The following is a 24,058-nucleotide window of genomic DNA, read 5'->3' as shown; positions in this document are numbered from 1 at the left end:
AAAGATCTTCTGTGGAGTCATGTGAAACCCGTTGGTTGAGGGGTTACCTTTTAGGTTAATTTTTCCATGAGAAAGGGAGATGTTGGGGTTGGAGCCGGCCGATTAGGCAGAGCAAATGCTTTTATTGCAAATGTTGCACCATAAACAAAAGAGAACTCATGCAAGGAGGTGGTCTGTATGCTCTTTGAACGAGTCTACTAAAAGGTTGATAAAGCAGGAAGACAAAGAGCTAGAAAGGATGCACTACGGTGGACCAATCACAACTCTTGCAGTTTGCAGCGAGACTAAGTCTGAACATTTTTGAGATGGAAAGGCTCAAAAGCTCTGTCCAATGTATCGTTGCTGAAGCAACTCTTGTACACTTGTACCACTGAGTCATAATTGTAAAGTTATTGTATTTTTCCAAGATATATTACCTTTACAATTACATCTATGCTCTGTTTAATTGAACGTTCACCAAAAGTGCTGCTAACGCTCACAAAGTTGATGCCCCTAATTATGCATGAACTGTAAGTTCATTTCTTTCTGGGGGATGGCTGCCGCTCCGAACCCACTACTCCACGCTGAAGAGGAAAAAAGAAAGTGTTCTGATTAAAATAAGGAAAGTTGGACTATATAACAATTGCGTTCATAAGGATAAATAAAAAAAAAAAAAAAAAAAATAAAGAAATAGTCCCTTCTCCCCGTGTGTGTCTGCCTGTCATGCACGGGTACGTGCGCTCATGTTGTTTACTTTTAAGCCGGAATTATGGTTCTGCGTCACACCAACGCAGAGCCTACGCCGTAGGGTCTGGCGTAGGTTGCGCGTCGCCGCGTACCCTACGCCGTACGGCGTACGGCTCTGCGTTGGTATAACGCGGAACGATAAAACAGCTTAGAGCAGCTCTGAGGGGAGACAGGAGGGAGGAGGGGGAGCGGGGGCTGCCGGGCCGCCGTCCCGAGTGTCTTGATGATTTGCTGAGCCTACCGTTAGTTTTTAAACTGTAAAAAGTGGGGGGGGACAAATACATCATTTTGAAAAGTGGGGGGGACATGTCCCCCCTGCCCCCCGTGGAAATTGCGTCGTGCGATCGTGGCACTAACGGCTAGCAACGACGTGCTGCCACTCACTCGCTTTATTTTATACTATTTATATACTTTTTCTACTTTTACTGTGACCACCAAATAATCTCGTTTCACTGTCCTCTCTCCACATCATCCACAACTTCTAGATCTCAGATCTCAGCGAAATTCAGTGGCACGGTGGCTCGACACGTTCATTCATTCTGATGCATTCATCCCTAACAGGCTGCAGGAAGCCACTGCGCATGCTCAGTAGGCTCATCCATATGGATTTATGGGCGTGTTGAGGGCGGGATATGGGGCGGATTCAGCTGCGCAGCTTTCCAGGTGGACTGTGATTCATAAAGGGAACATTGCGTGGAAGTCTGCGTGCACGCGGTTTTATAGATCCGGATTTTTTTTTGCACCCGCCATTTTTGGCTTTTGGGCGTACGTGCACTTTTAGTATGAATCCTACGCACTCAATTTTAAATGAGGCCCCTGGTAAGTGGAAACACACTTATATTTGGGAGCCAGCACCAACGTTTGTCTTTTCAAAGCGAGCTTCAAAGACCCAAACCCGAAGGTTGTCCATTGGATTTTTCTGCATCGTAAAGATTTTTCTTTTATTTCATCCACTTTCCAGCCGTCTCACCGGTATTTTTATAACTGTAAACTAAACCGTAAATAAAAAAACACAGAATGTTCTTGAGGCGAATGTGTGAAATTGTCTGAATTATTTATCTTCATTATACAACTCCCACTCTGTATTATGCAGATCGCAAGGTGGTTAAAGAAGACAATCAGTGGGCATAGGTGCATATTTTCTGAACAAAATGAAGGTTTCATGTCTCGTCTATTTATATTTTGTGGTGAAACTCTGAGCTTTTCTGCCTCTTTTCCTTTTGTTAGACTGGTGGCACCATTCAAATACAATTCAGCCTTTCCAGATGAGCATCTAATGTGTTTTCTGGTGTTGACACTGTTCAAAAGTGGGAATCTGTTGTCTTTTATCACTTAACAAAGAAACAAGTGGCATACAAATGGGTGATTTTTCCCTTTACTTTATACCTTTGACGGAGCTTCTGTAATTTCAAACATGAGCTTGGTGTTTCTTAGAAAAACACTGCGACTTATTACAGCTTTACAAAGGAAAATCATACATTCTCTGAAAGGAAAGGGAATATTCAGAGCTTGCATTCAACTGATGCCGCACTATAACTTTTGTCAATTATTTTTATCACCGTAGCTTTTTGATATTTGACTCGTGAAAAAAAAAAGAAAAAAAAAGTCATGTTTTAATTCAGACTGTCTGGGGAAATGTGAAGGGAGGAAATTAAGAAGCCAGGTTTTGTTATCACATGAGAAAAAGCTGCCTCGAGAGGAATCGATGGGGGGATTTTAATCCCAGTTCACATTGGGGGAGGGGGAATAACATAATAAATCAGGTGAAGCAGATAGAAAGTTTTATCTTTTAATGGGTAGCTAAATATTTGCAAAAATAAAAATGAACATTTAACCACTGAATACGACTTACAGCAGATAAATAACTAGCTGTTTCTTGAGTTAGCCTGGGGTGAAAGCAGTCATCTCTGTGACTCTCCAATAAAAAGGGAGGATAAAAGGAAATATGACCTTATTAAATCAATTGAACCTAACTTAACCAACCTGAATCGAACCTAGAAGTTTATGTCTGTGTGTGGGTGAGATGTGAGGAATAGGAAAAATGCTTTTTTTGGAGGTGCAAGGCATTTAACAAAAGCTAAAACTGCAAAAACCCACAATGTGGTGCAGAACAACAGAGAGTGAGAGTGGCAAACTACTCAGGTGAAGTTGGAGCCATCCTGACCATCACACTGGTGGCACTTTTATGGTAGCAGATACAGGCAATCGCTGCAGCTCGGCCGGGACACAGGACCGGGACACAGGACCGGGACACAGGACCGGGGCATCGGCCCAATCAGACAACGAAGAGACAGACAACAGAACGAAGGGGCACCACAGACAAAGTCCAGAGCAAGTACAGTTGCCAACCCCAGATGTGCTCCTGTAAACGGTGCCTGAATGTCACAAAAACACCTCTTACTTACTTCTTCTCATGAATATAAAAGTGCTTCCTTCATAATCTGTTTCAACACCTTTTTTTTATTCATTTCTCCCCAGCTAATATTATAGTTGACCTATGTTTTAGTGTGCTTTAACTTTACTTTACTTGAGTATTAGATTTCTTTGGTACTTATTACTCTTACTTGAATACATTTCACTGACAAATATTTTTACTTTTACTCGAGTAAATTTCTAGGAAGGCTGAAAAGTACTCGTTACTTTCAGGTCTGCTCTTTTTTCTTCTTCCCTAAAATCCTATTGGACACAAGCTGTTTTTGTCAAAGGAGGAGACCTATCACAGTGCACGCTCTCCACTGGGATGTACGTAAAGCGGAAATACGTCAAGCCTCCTCAAAACGATACCGCCAAAGTAGCCTGCGTTTGTCAAGACAGAGCCGCAACAACGGCTACGCCTGCGTCAGGAGAAGAAAGACAATCCGCTGAGTCGTCTAAGTCTGATAATGAGCCGGACTCGGAGCAGGGACTTTCACAAAATCCTTGGCCGTATCTTAACTCAATGTTTGAGTTCAACTGAGTAAAAAACGAGGGCACAGACAAACCACAGACATTTATTTTCAAATGTTTATTGTGTCTGCCGAAGCAGAACTACCTCTCTGCTTTCAACAACTCAACATCAAATTCTCAGAAACAAGAGTTAAAAGAGCCTTAAATTAATTTATAAAAAATATAGTAATTTACTGATGTGGAAAATAAATAATTTACTCTTACTCTTACTCTTACTTTTACTTAATGTAAATTTAAAAGCATTTACTTTTGGATACTTAAGTACCTTTAAAAGCAAGTACTTTTCTACTCTTACTCGAGTAATATTTTGACTGAGCTACTTTTATTTGTAACGGAGTAAATTTTGACCAGTAGTATTTGTACTCTTACTCAAGTACTGAGGTCGAGTACTCTGTCCACCTCTGGCCGTTTTGAACCTTTATCTACCAACTTCTTCCTTTTTGCTCTTGAATGTGCTGGAAAAAAAAAGAAGAATATAAGTCCCATCATATTAATTTGATATGTTTGCTGCATTTCAACAGTGTGCTCAGCTTTCTGTGTAACTACTGTAAACAGGTTAATGCTGAACTTGCACAGGGATGTTAATGGTCTTGTTCTTTCCGACCCACTGAACCGCTAACAGTTTTACAAGATACTTGCTGCTTCTTCCTTCTCACCTTCAACTATTGTTTTTCTAATGAAGACCATCACATCAAAACAAAAGCCGAGTCAGGAATAACTCTTAGATGGCTCTGTTTACTTCACAACAGGGGTGAATAAAGTTTGCTATACCAGAGACACTTCACTTCCTCCCCATCTTAATATTTAAGGCATGTTTCGGTACTGACACCCAGCACAGTGGAGTGTTGACAACATGGCATAGAAAAGAAAGCTTTGGTCTACATGGGTAGATTTCAAAACCATGGCAACTGAAAGACAAACAAACAAAGAAACAAGCAGACAAAAACAGTTCCAGACATTCAATCATAATAGGGGTGTAGCCTTTTAAAAGATAGCTGCTTTGCTGTCTATGGTGTTAACAGCTAGCTGTCACAACACAAAGTACTTACACAAAGAATTTGTATTGAAAGTGACATCTGAGCTGTGAGTTAAAAGCTAAGTGAGCATCGTCACTCTTACCATATTCTGTGGACCATTAGGCGCAATATCAATGAACTGGTCTATTTTCATACATAAGTCACACATACATAAGGATTATAGAGGGTATGCATTGAGGTCACTTTCCCACTGGACCACCCCTTATTGGCACTGAGTGGCAAAAATGGCTGCAACTAGTAGGGGAAACTATGGAGAAGACGGGATGACAGCCGATTATCGGCTTAAATTAAAGGCAGTTGGACTTAACAGTGACCCGTACAGTTACCCAAAGAACCAGTGGTCCATGGACATTAATATTTGTCCACAAATCCAGTTTCCTGATATTTATATTTACTTAATTTTTACGCCGAGGAAATACACGAAGCAAAGCTTGAAGACATACAAAAGTCTTGACACTTGGTCCGACTTCAAGGCAGGATTTGTTGGCGAAATTAAAGTGATGAGGACACCGAACTTTATGATTTAACCGTTTAACTTTAGCTACCCAAAAATCCAACATTACCTGATACAAAATGGGAACCGCAAATCCACGTTTCGGTGCCTGGAATCCAGTTGTTTCTGCAAATTGCAGCGATCCATTTGTCTCTCTCGGCAGTCTGTAACGATAACTCAGATTTCTTGCTAAATCTATGAGTACAGTCGTTCGCACAACAGCTCTTTCCCATTTTAGATGTTTTAAAGTGTACTCAAACTGAAAGTTTACACTGCCACTCAGTCTTTCTGCCACTCAGTCTTTCTGACACTCAGTGGGCGAAACCCGCTGTGAAGTCAAATCTGTGACGTCATGCGCATTCCCTCTATAATGCATGAATGAAAACATATATGAAACATATATATAGCAAAAGAAAACAGTCTGGTAAGTCGAACTTTATTCAACTTATTCACAATAACTCAGAATATTTTTCAGTTGTAAAAAAAAAAGAAAATTCTTCCACGAATCCACAAAAATAAAAAGTGGAGGTGGTAAGCATCGTACTACGTCCTGTTCTCTTATTGGTTCATCGTTGCCAGCAATAGCGGATGCCTGAAGTTAGTGTGAGGTTGGAACAACGTTGTATTCCAACTTGATTATAATTGGATTATGATATAGATTTGAAAAAATTGGGTTCAGTCTAAAAACCTAATGATGGCTTGACGTTTAATTATAGTAAGGTAACATTGACTAGATGTTGGATGATGGTTGCTTGCCAGCGCTACAAAATTAGTTATCTAACGTTGTCTGACGTTGCAACCCGAATCCAACCAAGGACCAACCTTAACGTGTCTGAATGTTTCAACCATCAATCAAGCGGAGGATTCATCGCTAACAAAGTCACACTCATTTCTCATTTCGAGGTCATTAAGCACAACGAGATTCATACATAATGTGCACCTGATTATAAGGCGCACTGCCTGTTTTTGAGAAAAATCTAAGCGGCTAGAAACACTTACCTTTTACCCGTGTTGAAGGCTCCCAGGGAGGGTGAAACTGAATGACCTCTGTCGTCCTGGCCTTACGATTGTCAGCTGCCAGATCTTGCAGCATCTTGGAGAGTAGGGTTCTCCAGTCGAGTGGCCTTCGAGTCGGACCACTCCAACACCCTTCCGATAGTGCTCTGTACTAAGAAATCTAGACCGCTATTCAACTGAGCGACCGCGGTGAAGCTCCGCCGTTTCAGCAGTACTTGTTTAGATGTTAAGGATAAATGGACGGAGTCAAATCAGAATCCATACAAGGTTGTTTTTTTAGCATAATAGGTAAGCTTGAGCTAAGCCAAGCTAAAATGGTGAACTTGTGGTAACGCAGGTAAAGTAGGGTGTGTTCCAGCCTGCTTTCAGGCTTACCTGTTCACCAAACATTACACAAGATATGTGTGTTTGCACCATGCAGTGATCCTGGTAAAGAAATGAAGAGCTATAATTATATATTTTTATCTTGGTATTTAATTACGATGCAACACTCTGCATGGGACTAAATGAGGGTCAATAATAGGTGAGTTTCCACTGTTTGGGGTCCACAGTAAAAACTAAGAAACTGGAATTTTATTACAGCCAGTCAGTCTCCTCATTCATCATCTCAGCTTATGCTTCCAGTGATTTAACGAACTACCACTCCACACCACTTGGCGGCAGTAAGGTAACACTTTTGCTCTTTACAAATTTCCTGTAAATAACAGAAGGGGAATGAGGAAAACAAACTTGGATGATAAACAATCATAGCGACAATAAATTACAAGACTCAAACTTGAAGGGGACATTGAAATAGCTGAATGTAAATTCCCACCAACTACTGTACCAATCAGAACCAAAATAAAAACCACCCCCACCTGGCAGTTTTTTGTGGCTAAGCCGGAGACCTTCCCAAAGGCAGACTCGTTAAAGGGATTGTGACATGAAAAACACATTTTTCTTGATTTTTTGTGTTTAGTTGGGTGTCTTGACATCAATTACACCCAAAAAAAACCTAACTTTTAACATTCAGTGTATTGTGTGCTTTCTGGGAATTTCCGCATAATTATGCAAAAACGGCACATATGGTTGGGTGGCGGACCGTTACGTATAGACCCGCTAAATCACCGCCCCCTCCACCCAGCTCCCTGCCCATCAGCACCGAGCCGCGGGCTGGAGGGAGAGAGACGTCTCTTCTCTCCACCCACGCTCTGCTTTTTTTTTCGCCTACGACCTCAGATCAGACGAGACAACCCGCTGAATTTTAAGCATATTACTAAGCGGAGGAAAAGAAACTAACAAGGATTCCCTCAGTAGCGGCGAGCGAAGAGGGAAGAGCTCAGCGCCAAATCCTCGTCCGAGCGGCGGGCGTGGGAAATGTGGCGTACGGAAGACCGCTTGCGGTCGGGTGCCTGAGTCCTTCTGATCGAGGCTCAGCCCGTGGACGGTGTGCAAGACAAAATCACATACCATTGATCCACTGTCTGCTCTGTGCGGGGATGATTGGAGTGGAGGATGGGGGGGGGGTTGGGAGGAGGAGCGGGGCAATGATTGACAGGAAAGGGGGAAAAGGACGCGTTTTTCACAGGCAAAAAAACACAGTCATAAAAAAAGTTTTTCTTGTTACACCCTTTTAGACACATTTGAGGGATATTGGCCAAGACTTTTAATAGTGTTAAAAGCATGTTAAAAATTATGTCACAATACCTTTAAGCCTGTTCACGCCTGTCTCCAAACAATTTTAACTCAACAACTTGTAAAGAAAAAATAGAGTAACAACTGTCATAACATGGGTAATTTGTGAAGTTTAATGTTAAACTGCATATCTTTTTTTTTCACACTTCAGATATTGTTAATATTTACATCAAACATATCCTGGAACAAAGAAAAAAGAAAAGAAAAGAAAAAACCCTTTTAAACTTTCACAGTGTTTCATTATTTCAGTCTGGGCAAAAAAAAGATCTCATTAGCTTAATATTTATTCAGGTTTTATCCTTCCACAAAAGTGCAATAAATGTCAAAAGGTCGTCTGTGAGCTTATATGCATGTAAGTGGTAAAAAAAGAGAGAGAAAAAAATAAAATAAGAAACTAAAAGCAGTCTTACAAAACACCAGACAAAAAGGTTGAGGGTGAAACATGGCAATTATTTTCACAACATTCGAAATGAAAAACGACAAAAGTAGTACACGTAAATGCCACAGTCAGGATATCCTGCGGTGGTAGCACTTACACTTAACAAAAGTAGTAATAATAACAATGAAATTATAACAATAAAGAACAGGAAGGATCTCATGAATAGCAAATGTGTCACAAAAAGAGAGACGTGTGTCTGTGTGTGTGTTTTTTTTTTCATATAGCAGGTACAGCAATAACAAACTCTTTCAGTGGTTCAAACCACAGACCACCGCTGAAACTAAACGCTAGCAAACATATCGAGCCGTTGCAAGACAACAAGGTGAGCACAGGAGAAAGTTTCACAAGTTTCACTCTATCCCATCAACCACCACCATTAATACTAAATTACCTTTCAACATATTAGGGTTGTTTTTTTTTGTTTTTCCCCACACAAAGCACAAGCACAAGTATTTTCTTTATTTTATTTTTTTTTTCCCAAACGTACATCTGACATGGCAAAAAATGTGAACTTTCATTTGATGCGGATTGAATGTGTCTGGAGGGCTTGCGTGTATCCTGAAATTGGCTCGTCAGCTTATGTACGGTCTGAAATGGACACAGTGTAAAATGGACTCTGAAAATAAGTGCTATTGTATATAACTACGCATTCTCTAAAAAAATACAGTTGCAACCTTTTTCTTTTTAGTTATGTCACTTAGACTCATTTAAAACTCTTTAGACTACATTAATAAAAATTATATTAAAAAAAGAAAAATCTTTAAATATGTTAAAAGTGTGAGCTGTCCTCAAAACACCTTCCCCCTTTCACCGGTATGAAAGGAGGAAGCTTGAAAACTGATGGACGTGTTTGTCTTCTGGAGGACAAGCCAAGTATGTGATTGTCTTCACCTGTTACACACCTGCACTGAGAAAAGCTCCTGTTTGATGTCAACTCTGCGCAAAACTCAAAGGACCCACGGAGTAAAGAAGCAGAACCTCTGCCGCAAACTCGAGTTTTCACATAAAGATATGGAAAATACAGCATTTATGGTAAAGCGATCATGTAAACTGGGAATGTGTAGCACATTACCAACCAACTGCACGGTTTATTTCACCTTTAAATAAGGTTGTTTTAATGTAAACTCTGGCATGAAAGCAAAATGAACAAAAAACTGAAACTATATCTTTGGCAGCTACTGGTCGGTAATAATAAAATAATAGTAATCTGTATGGATAATAATACACAGAGAATTAGAAAGCAGATACTGTTGGATCAAGCCCTTTGTGTTTTTCTTTCGTAGCTACTGAGGATCAACCTGGCCGGCCATCCTAGTTCTTTTCCGCTTTGAATCAGAATTAGTCCGGTTGCTCGGGTTTTGACTTAGATTTCCACGGGGCCCAAGAAGCTGCCTCTGGACGCATAAAACCAATCAGAGTGGGAACCAGCATCACCAAAACCCAATCCTGCAACCAATCTTGCTTATTTTGAACAGAGAATTTTGGATGGCGCCAAGCCTGTCGGCACCCCGTTGCTGTTGCTACAACCAGACCCATTTCACCCATTTCCACTAAGTGAATGGGTATGGCAGGCCAGGCTAAATTAGGAAAACATTCTCTCCTACAGTAATAGTCCAAAATAATCATGAAAGGTAATGCGAGATACACCGGAAAGACCACCGATTTACAACTTCACATAGCGGGTCTTTTCTTAACTGTGTTCAATGGGGTAATCCATGTCATTATAGTTTGATAAATAGTTTTAAATATTAAATGGCATTTAATTTGCTTTTTTTTTCACCATAAAAAACACCCAATCACACATACGTTATAGTATATGACTTTCAAAGAAGCAAGCATATGATTGAGAGACGAACTCAACACAGACAAAAGAAGCACAATGCTCTAAAAGGTGACTGCCACTGAGGGGGAATGGTAAAAAAAAAGAAACAAGAAAAAGTGGCATATTCTGTACATGATTACATGGTTGGCCAAAAAAAAAGAAAGGCAAAATACTCAAAAAGGGAGGAAGAAATCATGAGCAAAGAGGACAAACGGGCACATGTGAGGGGTGAAGGCTGGAGTGATGGAGGCGGGCAGTCGACTACGCTAACATCACAAAGTGAACTGGGTTCCTACAGCTTTAGTGGAGCAAGCAGCGCACAATACATGGGGGGGTCTGAGAGACACTTTCTCTGCAGCAGGGAGGGGGGAGCCCACAAGCGTGGAGGATAAACAGAAGCAAGGAGGGAAGACGGATGTACATCTGTTCAGCAGAGCTTTGTTTTTCATGATGCGTTAACGGGCACTACCGAGTTGCCTCTTGCCGAGATGAGAGTTGCGTTGCGTGTCACACGGATTGCTCCTTGGGGAACGTGAACGGGGGTCTGGGGCCGTGGGCGGGGAAGCTGGTGTTGGAGTACATGGGCTCGTTGGACGGGTGCTGAGCGTAGGGGTGCTGAGGCAGGAAGGTAACCGGAGCGTAGGCGGGAGCGGGCTGAGACTCGGGGGCGTGTTCCATGTTGCAGGCGCGTTGGTAGCTCATGTATTCGGCTGGGTTCAACAGCTCCTCTGGATGCTTCCCAGAGTCCTGCGAGGGGGCAGATAGAGGAAGAAGAAGAAAGAAAAAAAAAGATACTGCAGGGTCACACAGTTATTGTCATTTCACGTGCTGGGTTCACTGAGCCCAGCACGGGCGCCATTGCGGTTGCACTTTACATCACACAGCAGAGTGGCTTGTTTCCGAAATCTTAAAGGTTAACAACGTCCGTCACACAGCCTGCATTTCGCTCTAAAGAAACGGCACGTGGATTCAAATGTAACTTGAATTTCAACATCTAATCACACATGTGTATCTCTGCAACCAGGAAGGAAGTACAGACAATACTTGTTTTCTTTCCTACTGTAAAGGAGAGCTGTTGGAGTAATTTAAATGTGACATTAAGTGTGTCCTGTGTGCATAATTGGCCACTAAGTGTTAACAGTGAGGGGTCTGTCATGAACAAGAAAGGTGCGGACGGAAATAGCAGCTTGTTGAAGATGTTGGTACAACACAATTATTTCCTACGTCTACAGAGATTACAGCGATAATAACACATATAACACACTTTTTTCCCCCCATTCATCACGATCACAATTTACAGACTATTAAAGTCACAAATATAAATAAACACAATATGCTTAGGCTGATAACACATAATTATGAATTATTTCGTCTTTATTGAACACACCCATTAAACATTAACAGTGTTAAAGGTAAAGGTAAGCAAAGCCAGAGACTAATTTCTTCAACTAAAGGTAATTGGAGCAGGAGTTGTTTATATTGTTAAACTGTCCATAAGTGGAGACAGTTTAGTATCGTGGCTACTCTCTACGAGTAGGCGCTCTGCCAGGATGACTCTAAAGGCACAATAATGAATTCTCAATGAGGTAAAGAGTTTACGATTTATGAACCCGGTTTCAATTGGCAGCGGTCTGTGGTAGAACCTGGACGGGGAAAGGTGCAGGAGGGCCGACCTCCACCTCAGAGCTTTACGTCTCAGGCTTTTGGGTCTGCCTCGGTAGGATCCACTGGCTTGGCGAGCCAACACTCCACGCCACTAGGTGACGATGGTGTGTGTCATGTTGCCTGATTACAAACTGCCATGAAAAATGACTTAAAGGAGCATGAGGCTCCTTTTAACAAATGAGACTCTCTAGCGCCACCCTTCACCACGACGGCCGTCGGGGGTACTGCAGCCAACAGTGAAGCCGGCACGGGAGAACGGGGAGAACGCGCATGCAGCGTTATTTGACGTCACATCCACAGGACAGCGCGGGAAATTCCGGTCACAATTGCAGCACATTTTGCAGCACACAGCCTGTTCAAGGCAAAGGAGAGATACACTAGAGGGCTCATTCTTTTTGGTTTGGAACGCTTCATCTGACATTATTACTAGAAAACTTAAAACGTATACACATTTTTTTCAAAAATCCTGCCTCAAGCTCATTTAAGAAGAACCTGGAAATGACCAAATAAACAGCTGTGTTTGCAATGTTTCAACCGAACAATGTATGTTGCGAAATGGACTGGTAATGTATAATATAAGTGTTCAATGAAATTTCAGGAGTGATTATTTGTGTTATCATCTTAAAACATACTCTATTCATTTTTGCAGCTAAGATGAAAACCAGACTACGTCTTAAATCAATATAGTAAGCCAGTTTTTGTTGCCCAGATAGAGATATAAATTGTTAAAAACCTCTCAGTCTAGATTTTTTTTCAATTCTTTGTTTCCCTCTGTTTAAAGCTTAGCATGACTTGTCATCATTTTCTAAACTGAAGCGATTACATAATTATTGAAGTGACTGTGGAAAGACAAATGCAGCACAAGTTACTGACACACAGCCGAGCCCGAACAATGGAGCAATTTCCTGCTCCTCATTCCTGCTCAGCGGCTCACAGAATGACACCATACAACGTTTACAATGACTTTTTGTTCTTAATTACCAATTCAGACCAACAATATATCCCTCAACAATCTGTTTTTCATTAGAGCAGTGAAAGTATCAATTTAGATTGAGTGAGCCAGTCGGCACACTGGAACGTCCATCTCTCTGTGTTTTTCATGGGACATGGAGGTCACATCTACATTGTTAAAGGGATTCTTATTGCTGATTTCCCCCTCTAAGTTTTGAAAAATAGCAAATTTACACGAACCCGCATGAATACGCTGTTAAGGGGTGCTATTGAGCAGCCAAACCTACAGGTGGCAGTGTAACGAGAAGCATAAAGTCATGCTAGCCAATCGGAATCCTGGAAAAAACCATCAACAAATGACACGTGGCAAAACAAATTGTAAACACAGGTCGCACACATGATGCTGGTGACGTTTCTGTCGCATAATGTGACGTTCTGAAGCCTAAATCTCAGTTTCTCTCTGTTTACAAGCAAACGTGAAGTCGGAGTTTTTGCAAATCTCCACTTTGGCCGAAGTTTTCAGGATTGATCGTTTTTGGTGACTTTGAGCTTCGTTTTCGTGTAAACAAACGGCCAAAACGCATGAAAACACCCCCGTTTTTACTACATGTAAACGGGGCATAAGAAGCACAAACAGATAAGGCTTATATTCGGTCAGCAGGTTCTGTTGGAGCCGTCTCTAAACGTCTGCAGATTTCAGCTTCGTTCCTCGACGACGCAAATACACGGATGGTTTTATAGACGGATGACAACGAGTTGTTTGGCCACAGTGAGAAGTGGCGAGCGTGACAGTTGAATCATGGAGGTGACTGGGTGAATGACCCCAAACACTCATCAAAACTGGTGAACGCAGAAAGCAATTCATCTTGAGTTCTGATCGAAGCTCGTTTGATTTCAGAAAATCCACATTACATTCAAATCCTTGGTGCCCCCTGAAGGCGGCACATTCAGCAGCTGTGAACTCAACATCAAACAGAAGGATGATTATGACGACATGATGAAATGACAGTAATGAACAGCAGGCATGCAATGAATGACTGAAATGAAGTGAAGTGAAACTTACGAGCATTCCTCGGGCATCTCTATATCTACGTAAACGATGATCCCAACTCTGAAAATATTTTGCGGAGCAAGAAAAAAAGCCAAAACAAAACTTAAATCTTGTGTCATTTTTGTTAAACAAAAGTGTGAAATTGGTGGAAAAAAACAAATACATAAAAAAGCTGCCACAGCACAAAAATACAGCATTTTACAGGTAAAACATTGGGAGTGTATTGAGGATTTAAGGAGGCCCAGAAGCAACAACCCAGACCTGTTTGACTAATTAAACCTAAACTTCTTGCTACTTAGGTTGTGAACACACTTTGAGAGATAAACAATCACACAATTCCTAAAAGAAGAAGACGTATTTTCAGCTTCAAGATCAGGGGATGGATGGTGACTTGAGCACGATGGGTGAGCGGCGCACTTGTGTGAAGGTGGACGGCCGTTTTTTTCTCAGCACTAAGTAACTCCTGACTCGTGCTGGAGACGCTGACAGAAGTCCAGAAGCTTGGTTGTTTGCTATCGAGGGTCATTCAAGGGCCATTGACATGACATTGGTGATTTCAAGCATAATGATAACTACAAAGAAAATGAAGATCACGTTTCCTTTGCATAGATTTTTCTCAAGACTTTCGAGATTTGGAAGTGAATCTGCTGCTGAATGCTGCAGAAAGTCTGACTCCTGGATGAAAAATTAATTTTGAAAGATAAATATTACTGTCGTACGTGTGTTCAACTCATCGTGCAGTGAGATTTAGGACGTAAAGGGAGGGATTTATTATTCCGGGCAAATAAGTGCTTGGTCTTAAATCATATAACATGTCATTTTTTCCTGAAATCTTTTTCATCAAAACATTTTGTTGGAATTTTTGTTGACAAAAATTTTTGGGGGCAAATATTCTTGCCCCAAAAGCTTGTTTCTCGTTGTTTTATCAGACCATGAGCTTGATTAAAACCAAAGCTAAAGTAGTTTTGCCTCCAACACACACAGTGGCAGTCCCAGGTTCGAATAACCAGAACCCAACATGGTAATAAAGCTAAAAGTTAAATACACTTTTACTTGCACAAAGGGTTTTTTAAGACTTCAGACTTGATCATGATGTGGTTTTAATGATTAGGTTATGACCACAGCTCCACCATCAACTTCCAATCAGAGCAAAGAATGGGAAGGATGTGAGAAACCTCAACTACAGTGTCTGCAAAGACACACACTTCACATCGTAATGTGTCAGCAGAATGAGCTGGATGTTAACACCAATGGACCTGTGACATGTGGGAGCCATTTGAAGTGCAATTAAATAGTTTTATCGATATACAGAGAACGATGCTAAGTTCTTCTTCATCTCATGTATAGATGGAGGACCCGTCCGGGTCGACTCTGCCTCCTCCCTGGTAGCCGGGTCAAGTTCCAACCCTCCCATGAAATGGAAGTTGCTGTCCTGACACATGTATTGCACATATTTAAATAAAGATTATAATATGTTGAAATTGCCAAAAGATAGATTTTATTCAGTTTGCCGAAAGCCGGGTTACCATTATTTTGTAATCGTGCTTGACTGAAGCAAACATTTACTGTGCAGGACTTCCCGTCCACTTTTCATTTAGGCCACGGCACGGATGAAAATTTGCATCTTTCCCAAATGTCAAACTAGTAATTAAAAGAAAAAGGAAACATTACAAAGATAACTGGGATTGTTTAATTTCTTCCACGGACAGTGACATTTTAGAAAAGGCCTTTCAGTGAATTTCTTTTGTCTCCTGCAGTCTGTCTCTGGAAAGAAAAACATGCTGAAGGCATTATATATCATAATTACTACGATTACCGCTCAAAACGCTATACTTATAGGGAATATTATCGCACAAATGAGCATCAGCTATTGAAGTACAGGAAACGTCTGCTGAGGCCGAAATCCATATGAATACATTGGAGGAAATCAGACCTCGTGTGTGAGGGTTTAGAATATGTCAAGGTTTTCTTTGCTGTTTGGGAAAAAGTAGCAGTTTGACCCTTACATTTTGTTTTTTAATGACTCCAGTCGTCTTCGTCGTGGGCAGAAGTAAATCTGGAGGTTCCTTCTTCTCACCGCAGAGTCCCTACATCAACTTCTGGGCATGGAGCCCAGAGATTTTGATGATTTAGGTTATTAGCCGAACCAAAGACACGTAATAGCCGTTGAGGGGAAATTAAACACAAAGAAGGTTTTTAATGGAAAACTTCCAGCGATTTATTGACACTGTAAGACTTAAAACCAGCATTGAGAGGGACTAATGCTCACATTTGTAATTCATTTAGGCAACATCCATCCATCCTCCCTATTTAGGGCATGAATGTGCAGTTATAAACATTCACAACCACAGGAAAGTTAAAAAAAAACACACACACAAAAAACCCCTAAGAGGTAAAAAGTTATTGAGGGATTGTTTTTTTTATAAACTCGTCTCGGTTCTATATATTCAAATAAAATGTTCAGACTGCACCGGGTCCCATATTACCAAAACTATTTCTGTGTCTAGACGCTACGTCTGTTCAGAATGGCTTCAGCATTTTTAAAGAGTTTTACAGCCTTGATTAAACACTTGAAATAGTTTTCGATTAAGATTTAGGATATATTTCTGACGGAGGTATGCGACAGTGTTGAGCTTGGAGAGTCCACCCGCACGTCTGAAAACAGATCGGCCTCCCGATCTTTTTTCCTGACTAAAAACACACAATCCCCTCTCTGCTGTGTGTGGTTCTGCCTCCACCCGATCCTGCTGCCATGCATCTTGGGTCGGAGAAAGTGGGGTTACATTTTATTGAAGCAGCCTATAATCAACTGCTTTTTTTCCACGAGCACCAGGACGACATCCAAAGCCATGCATGACTGTGAGAGATTGCTTGTGATTCTGCAACACATTTCCTCCTTCTGCAGAAACGAGGGGACTATTAAAAGCCATGACCTTTTCCAAATGATAAGCAGTCACTTTTAAACAGCTAATGTTTTCTTTCTCCGCAAAACGGATGAATGTGTCACAGTTTCTTGGAGTGAAGGCTTCTTACCGACATTTCTGTCATCCGTGGTCACGTACAAAAGTTACTACCATCTCTTTTCTTTATTTATTATTTTGGGGGTGTAAAAACATGATAAAAATCTTATTATGGTAGTGAAAAGCTTTTTCCGGTGTTATTATTTATTTAAGAAAAAAAAATTCAGACAAAAAAAAAAAAAGAAACTCGTGGGAAATGTCAAGTACCCCCCAGTGCTTCCATAGGATGTGAGACAGTGAGTAGGCCTTGATAAGGAAGAGGCCAAGAGGAAAAGACATCAGCAATGGTCTTGGAGAAGCACTTCATATCAGTCTAATCCAGAGGTGGAAAAAGTACAAAAATATTGTACTTAAGTAAAAGTACAAATTTTCTGCTTGAAAATTACTTAAGTAAAAGTAAAAAGTACCCATTAAGAAAATTACTTAAGTAAAAGTATAAAAGTACCTCAAATTAAATATAATAAAGTACCAAAAGTACATGGTGTAAAATGTACTTAAGTACAAAAGTAAAAAGTACAAAGTACAAAGTACAAATTACAAAATTCAAAGTACAAAATTATTTTCAAAAGGATTGCAAAGAAATGAAGAATCCAAGAATTTGCTTACAACTCTAAATAATGGTGATATTATTCTGACCCCTTTAGCGTTTGTTTCCATTACCCCATTTTAATTTCTCCCTTTGCTCATCACTGCTGCTGTTCCCCATTGGCCCCGCTGACAGGTCCACCCCCAGCCTGTAGTATGCAGTGACAACATTAAGCAACCCCAGCTGATAAAGGATGAGACTTTTGAACTTTTAAATGCCAAAACCACCTTAGAAGGGGTGGAATCAAAGAATGGTGCGCATGGACACGCGTCGGCTACCGCTCAAGACTGATTTATGGTTCCGCGTTACACCAGCGCAGGGCCCGTACATTACGGCGAGGCTCTGCGTCGATTTAACGCGGAACCATAATTCAGGCTTCAGTCCTCATCGGTACTCGACGCGACGGCGGTTCCTCCGGCCTTCCGGCCCGCCTCTGCGGCGCAACTCTCCCGGGAGCTGCGGCTCCTTCTTGGTATATTCACGCGCCCCCCTTCCTTCCCGTCCGCCTTATGGTTCCGCGTTAAATCGACGCACACCTTACGCCGTAGGCTACGGCGTAGGGTGTGCGTCGCCGCGTACCCTACGCCGTAGCTCTGCGCCGGTGTAACGTGGAACCATAAATCAGCCCCCGCTGTGCTGTTCTTTCATTTGTAGCGAGTAACGACGTGTCCAATTTTAAATATAGCGGATTAAAAGTACGATTTTTTCCTTGAAAATGTAACGAAGTAAAAGTAAAAGTACAGAAAAATGAAAGTATCAATAAAAGTACAAATTCTCAAAAATCTTACTTAAGTACAATAACGAAGTACTTGTACTTCGTTACTTTACACCACTGGTCTAATCTACCAGGAGAAAGCCTCTTCTCTAAAAACATGAAAACATGACAAGGTTCAGAGGTTGTGGAGGATTTTTACACACCCACAGTCAGGCCTGGCGGTGGAGACGGGATGATTTGGGTTTGTTTTGCAGACCATGATCCCCCAGTACAGAGGCAAAAGGGAGGTCGTCTTTCCGACAGCTAAAACGTGGTTAAAATTGGGTCTTGCTGGTAGTAGCAATGAGGCAAATATTCATCAAAAAGGCTGAAAATAAAATAAATCTAAAAAACAGTCTAGGCTTTGGAGTGATCCAGACAAAGTCCGGACCTCAATCCAGCTGAAAAGCTGTTGTGAGACTTTAGGAGAGCTGTGCATAAGCGAGCGCTCAAAGTGGTAGAATAACATTTCAGCGAGAATTACTACTTCAAGTGCAGCTGAAGGTGGATCCACAAACGAGAGGGTATTTAATGGCAGCCTCATTATCATTCTGCTCTTATCGGTTTTACTTCTTTTATGTATCTAAATAATGGCACAGAGCGGAAAGGTATAAGTTGTTGTTCACCCGAGTCCTTGCTCGTCTGATATTAAGTCCGATTACATTACTTTTTATTTGTGCGTGCACATAAAACACAAAACAAAGATAGAAATAACAGAAATGAGGGCAAAGGTCTTGTCATTTTCAGGAACTACTGAAAGAGTGATTCTGGCAAAAGAGACAAACTCCTCCGTTTGAAACACGCATGGCTGCAACGCTGCAGCTCCTGGCCTCCTGAGTTGCAGGTTTCGTGTCTCCAAAGCGGCTCTCGCCCGCTGGGCCGCGGCCGCAGGAGCCAACGAGACACTCAGTTGGATGCCAGGACCCAAACTTTCCCAGCAGAACCTCGCTGCGTCGTAAAGACCTGAACAATGTTTTACACTTCCTGTCAGCGGTTTGGAGGTTGTGGCTGACTGCTGTGTAAACAGACCCCGTCTCATTTACAGACTGGTGCAAACTGTGAAACTGGACGTCTACTAAACACGAGCGACAGTTGACTGAAAACACTGAGCACAGTTTTAGCCGTGCGTTCTCTACTTGAACACTCCAGAGAAACCGTTAAGACTTCAGAGATGTTCACTTTAGAGCAGTAAATCTTCCTCTGCAGGAAGACTTTTCTCAAATCATTGTAACTGCACATATTTATTAACTTTAAAGGACGCTCTTCCGTTGTTAAATGCATATTGGATGCAATCATTTGAAGTGCTTTATAGGCAATTATGTACCATTTCTAATTTCACTCGAAAACCATCGTTATCATTAGGGATGGGAATTGATATGATTTTTACGATTCCAATTCCATTCCATTTTTTGATTCTGTTTAACAATTCGGTTCTTTATCGATTCGATTCTCATTTGGATAAAAAGGAATGGAACAATGAGGCAAATGGCGCTAATATGATATGCAGTGTTCCTTAGTTAATTAGTTAACTGCAGTATTATTAGCCAAGGACATGCTAACGTTGCTGCTGCTGGGCTGAGAATTACTGACGTCGGTCCGCAAGCTGTGTGCACAAATGTTTTTGCATGTTGAGGAAATATTTACTTGGCAAGTATTGCAAGTTGCCCCGTTGTCGTCTTTTTTACTGAAATGTAACCAGACTTTGGAGTGTTTGTATCGCTTGGGCGACATGTTTACTATTGACTGCTGGCTTACGCGCGACTGGAATTGAAAAGGGAATCGTTTGTAAAACTTGCAAACGATTCCAAGGAATTGAAACACTGGGAACCGGTTCTGAACAAGAACCGGTTCCTGATTCCCATCCAGTTATCATCAACCATTTCGGCTTAGTCCCTCCTGGAGGGGTCGCCACAGCGGATCATAGTCCGCACATCAGCAGGACGCCCTTCCTGCCAAAGCCCCGCGAACATGAACACCGTTGCGTAATTAGAAAAAGAGTTCATCTCAGAAGAAGAACCTTTATGAAGGACAGTGGGGGCGATAATTCAGCTAAACTATGTTTTTTTTTTATCTGAACCATTTTATGAAATGTGTTCATGAGGTATATCTAAATTATTGGAGCACTTTCTTTGATCAAATCTAAAAGATGTGCATTAAAGCAAGAAGGTGATTCCATTAACAGCCCGCTTTTACCAACAAGACTTGCAGCTGGATTTCAGGGTTTCTTTTTTCTTTATACGTTCGTGTAAAACAGCCACAAAAAGGCTGTTTTACATGAAAACCCCCACAAGCCTCATTTATGAGATTTGGTGCCTCAAATGAGAAAGTCCAAACCGCTCCCGCTTCTTTAATTGAAGAGTAATTGGATCGATCGACCTTGTTGGTTGGAGTCGTTCCCTGTGCTGTCACACATCTGAGCTACGGGCTATGCATACGCAAAAATCAAAAGACGTGTCAAGAAGTTGTTGTGATTCAACAAACGGATCGATACGACTGAATTTTAATGCGTTGTGTTTAAAAAATACAGTCCTCCCTCACATGTTCACATCTGTGTCCAGTAAGCTGATATCAGATCCCCACTCGTATGCCAATATAGTCTTTGAATTTTTGTCTTTTCTCAGCTGTATAAGTGAGGCCTCTTTCTCACAGCAGTTCTGGGTTTAAACAACTCTGCAGAGGAAGACAAAGAAGACACTCTTCTGCAGCCTATTTCTGTTTAATTAGCACTGATGCAGACGGTGTTGCTTAAACAGCCAGAATTTCTGCATAAATACTATCTGCAACGGAAAAGCTTTTTTTACCAAGTGGATAAAGAGTAAAAGCTCTTGAGTTATAAATTAATTTGAAGGAGAAATTAGTGAGATGTTTTTCTTGTGAGTGGATGTCCTGTCCTTCTAAAGAAGCTGGAATTCATCAGAACATTTTGATGAAGTGTTTCTCTCCACTAAAGAGACTTCCAAGGCTGTAGAGCTGTTGATGCTCATGTGAATGTAAAAGAAGACCAAAACATCTGTAAAGACGTTGGACCCCAACCAATCTGCGGTTCGACCAGTTAGCATAAGAATGAGGATAATACAGGAGCATAATTTCTCTCCGACGTTAGCGGTCACTAGTCAACGATCACAGCAAGAGCAGGCGGCTGAAAGTCTAGGACAGGGGTACTCAATTAGATTCGGCCGGGGGCCACATCTGCAAAAGGACTGTATGGAGAGGGCCGCACAATTTGAAAATGTGGGGGTTTTCAAAATGTATTTTGCACTCAAAGACGAAGACTTATGTATATATAATACATTTGTATACATTTGAATATATCTAGTTTACATATGAATTATGTATTAATTGTCTCCAGATTTAGTAATTGTGAATGTTAAATATAATATTCAGATAAAGAAATATTATTTTAAATGCAAGTTCATTTTGAAACCATGCATTGTGCAAACTTAATGAAATTGATATTGACCTACTTTTAATAAAACACGCCATAATGACAAAGCACCACTTTCCACCAAGATTTCCTTATTTGAATATTATATTAAGCATTGAGCACAACCATTTTAGTCCATAGTAGCCAGTTATAAAAATATTATTAAAAAAAAAAAAAAAAAAAAAAATTTCAACAAACACCCCCTTTTTTGAAATATGACCAGGGGCCACATAAAAGCTCCTGGCGGGCCGCATGTGGCCCGCGGGCCGCCAATTGAGTATCCCTGGTCTAGGAGGTCCCACAGGAACGGAGGCTCATGGGTAAGGGCCTCTCTCACTCTGACTGAGGCCAGCGTTCGTGAGTAAAGATGCTGTGACTGTGGGAGACAGTCACCCCCCTCCAAGATGAGCAATGCACCCCGTCTAATGCACGGAGGTGTTGGCGTCATGGTACGGGTCTGTTTTGCTGCATCTTTTTCGAGATGGCTCAATAACAGTAATAACAGTAATAGACCAGCAAATTCTGGGATTCTTAAAAATGTCTGGACATCTGTCCAGTAGGCCGATATTCCCCGTTCGGCGGGCCAATGGTAAACTACAGGTTGGCCTGAGATGGTCTGGGGGTGAAGGGGTCACGGGTGGACCAGCTGACTGATTCATCCGCTGCCAGAGGGAGGTTTGGAGGCACTGGGGGCCTTCGGCGAGGGATGACTGTAGCTGTTGCCAGCGGTAGTGCTAAGCCCTGGCGTAGCTCAGCTAACCCTGCATTCACACTGAAAGCGTCACGGGCGTCATAAGCAGCCGGCTGCCATTCATTTTCTATGAAAACGCGTGTCGAGAGGCAGCGGGAGCAGCAAGAGCAGCAGAGGAAGCGGAGGTGTCGGGAGCAGCCGGAGCAGCGCGTCAATTTGAAGTTGAAAAATCTGAACTTTATGCAAATGAGCAGCGGCGATGCCGAGGCGGCGTCCAATCACAGACCGGGATTTCCGAAGCGAGAACCCTCAATGCAGATTGTACTTTCATGTACAAACAAACGTACACTCATTCCCATGCTAGATGAGAAGAGCTGTGCACTAACAAACTTATTTCATCAGGAATTAATATATTTCATCCGGTAAACTGACATTTTTGCTGATTTGACTGCTGTTTTTACCTGAACTCTGCTCATGTGAAACACATTACTGATGGTTGAGGAGCTGGATGGTCCCAACTATTTTATTTGCTACATCGATCCAACGCAAAATAATTAAAAACCGTGCTTATTAATCACAAAACACAGTTTAAACATCATGACAAAATCCGCTCCGACCCGGTGTGTCAGTGTTCACCGCAGACAGACTGCAGCTTCACCGGGACCAATGACTTGCTGATGGTTGATGTTGATCCGCGGACCAAACTTGTTCAGGAGCATCAAACTCACTCTTATCTATGCGGAAATATAAAATATAAAGAAGGCTTCCCAAAGTGTGATCTATGGTGAAATAGGAAACAGAAGATGTTCATGCTATATGTGTAGACTATACACTGTTCCCTCCAGTTCTGCAGCGCAGCTTTAGCCCCGCCCACTGCAGGCGTCGACAGAGCATGCAGCTTTCAGTGTGAACGCACCAAGCAGCGCGATGCTGGCATCAGGAGATTTTTGACGCTTTCAGTGTGAATGCAGGGTAAGTCCTAACCTTCAATCCCGGACCCGTCCAACCCAAACCACAATCAGTCATGGGGGTTTGGTCAGCACAATAGGTCATATTAACTTTAAATCAGTAAGGCTGGTGACTCTCAGGTTTTCATTTACATCCCAGCCTTCACACCTTTTTTTTTGGCGCCAGGTTGTAAGTGTTGTTATTTCTGCTGTTGAGCTGTATCATTTTAATATGGGTGTCACTGGAAAATGGTCAACTTTTGGAGCCAGCGCCTACTGGTTTGGAGGGACATGAGCGTTCAGAGACTTCTGTGTTGGCTTCAGTGTAGAAAGACAGGCGTAGTCTCGGGTCCTTGAGTCTGGTCCTCCAGAGATGCTGCCGTGCTCCCCTTTATCCAAACTGAGGACCGGATTTGATGAGCCCCGATAAAGCTCCTTGGTTAAAGAAACTTTTTTTTTTTTTTTTTTACAAATATCAAGAATCAAACACAACCCCAGGGCCAGATTTTTAGTTTTCTTCGCTGCACACAAGGAACTAACAGGAAACGACAGGAAGTATTTCACGACTATTCAGCCAAAAGAAAGCATATATACGGTTTAGTGTCATCTGAATAAAACGTTTCATTCTTAATGCTGTCCTTTATTGTTATACATCGCCTTTTCATATGTGCCGGAGCTAATTTTCTGTTTCTGGAACTTGCAGATATCGTTCTGCAGATGGAGAGACAGAGACAGAGACGCACTGCTGCTGTTAAGAAAACAGGTCAGCTGTAACAAAACTGGTGCTTTTGTGTACCGCTGCTCACAAACACAAA

The 24,058-nt window shown here is 41.7% G+C and overlaps 1 protein-coding gene across 7 annotated transcripts in view; it reads right to left on the bottom strand.

The window, feature by feature from the left end:
- nectin1b (nectin cell adhesion molecule 1b) overlaps positions 1–24,058 on the bottom strand; it is a 336,486-nt gene that overhangs the window by 52,553 nt on the left and 259,875 nt on the right. For 3 of the 7 annotated variants that reach the window (XM_061719796.1, XM_061719799.1, XM_061719797.1), the window contains one exon: positions 7,984–10,901. The exons of 1 other annotated variant lie outside the window; for it this stretch is intronic. In XM_061719796.1, coding sequence (XP_061575780.1) covers positions 10,662–10,901 — 240 coding nt within the window. In that variant the 3' untranslated portion in view covers positions 7,984–10,661. Of the gene's footprint in view, positions 1–7,983; positions 10,902–13,833; positions 13,882–24,058 lie in introns of those variants that run through there. 3 more of the 7 variants (XM_061719798.1, XM_061719800.1, XM_061719801.1) reach the window with 3 other exon arrangements.

Source organism: Cololabis saira, chromosome 4, assembly GCF_033807715.1.
Source record: "Cololabis saira isolate AMF1-May2022 chromosome 4, fColSai1.1, whole genome shotgun sequence".
NCBI lineage: Eukaryota > Metazoa > Chordata > Actinopteri > Beloniformes > Belonidae > Cololabis > Cololabis saira.
The sequence above is the reverse complement of the archived record's forward strand: the minus strand, read 5'-3'. Positions and strand labels throughout refer to the sequence as shown.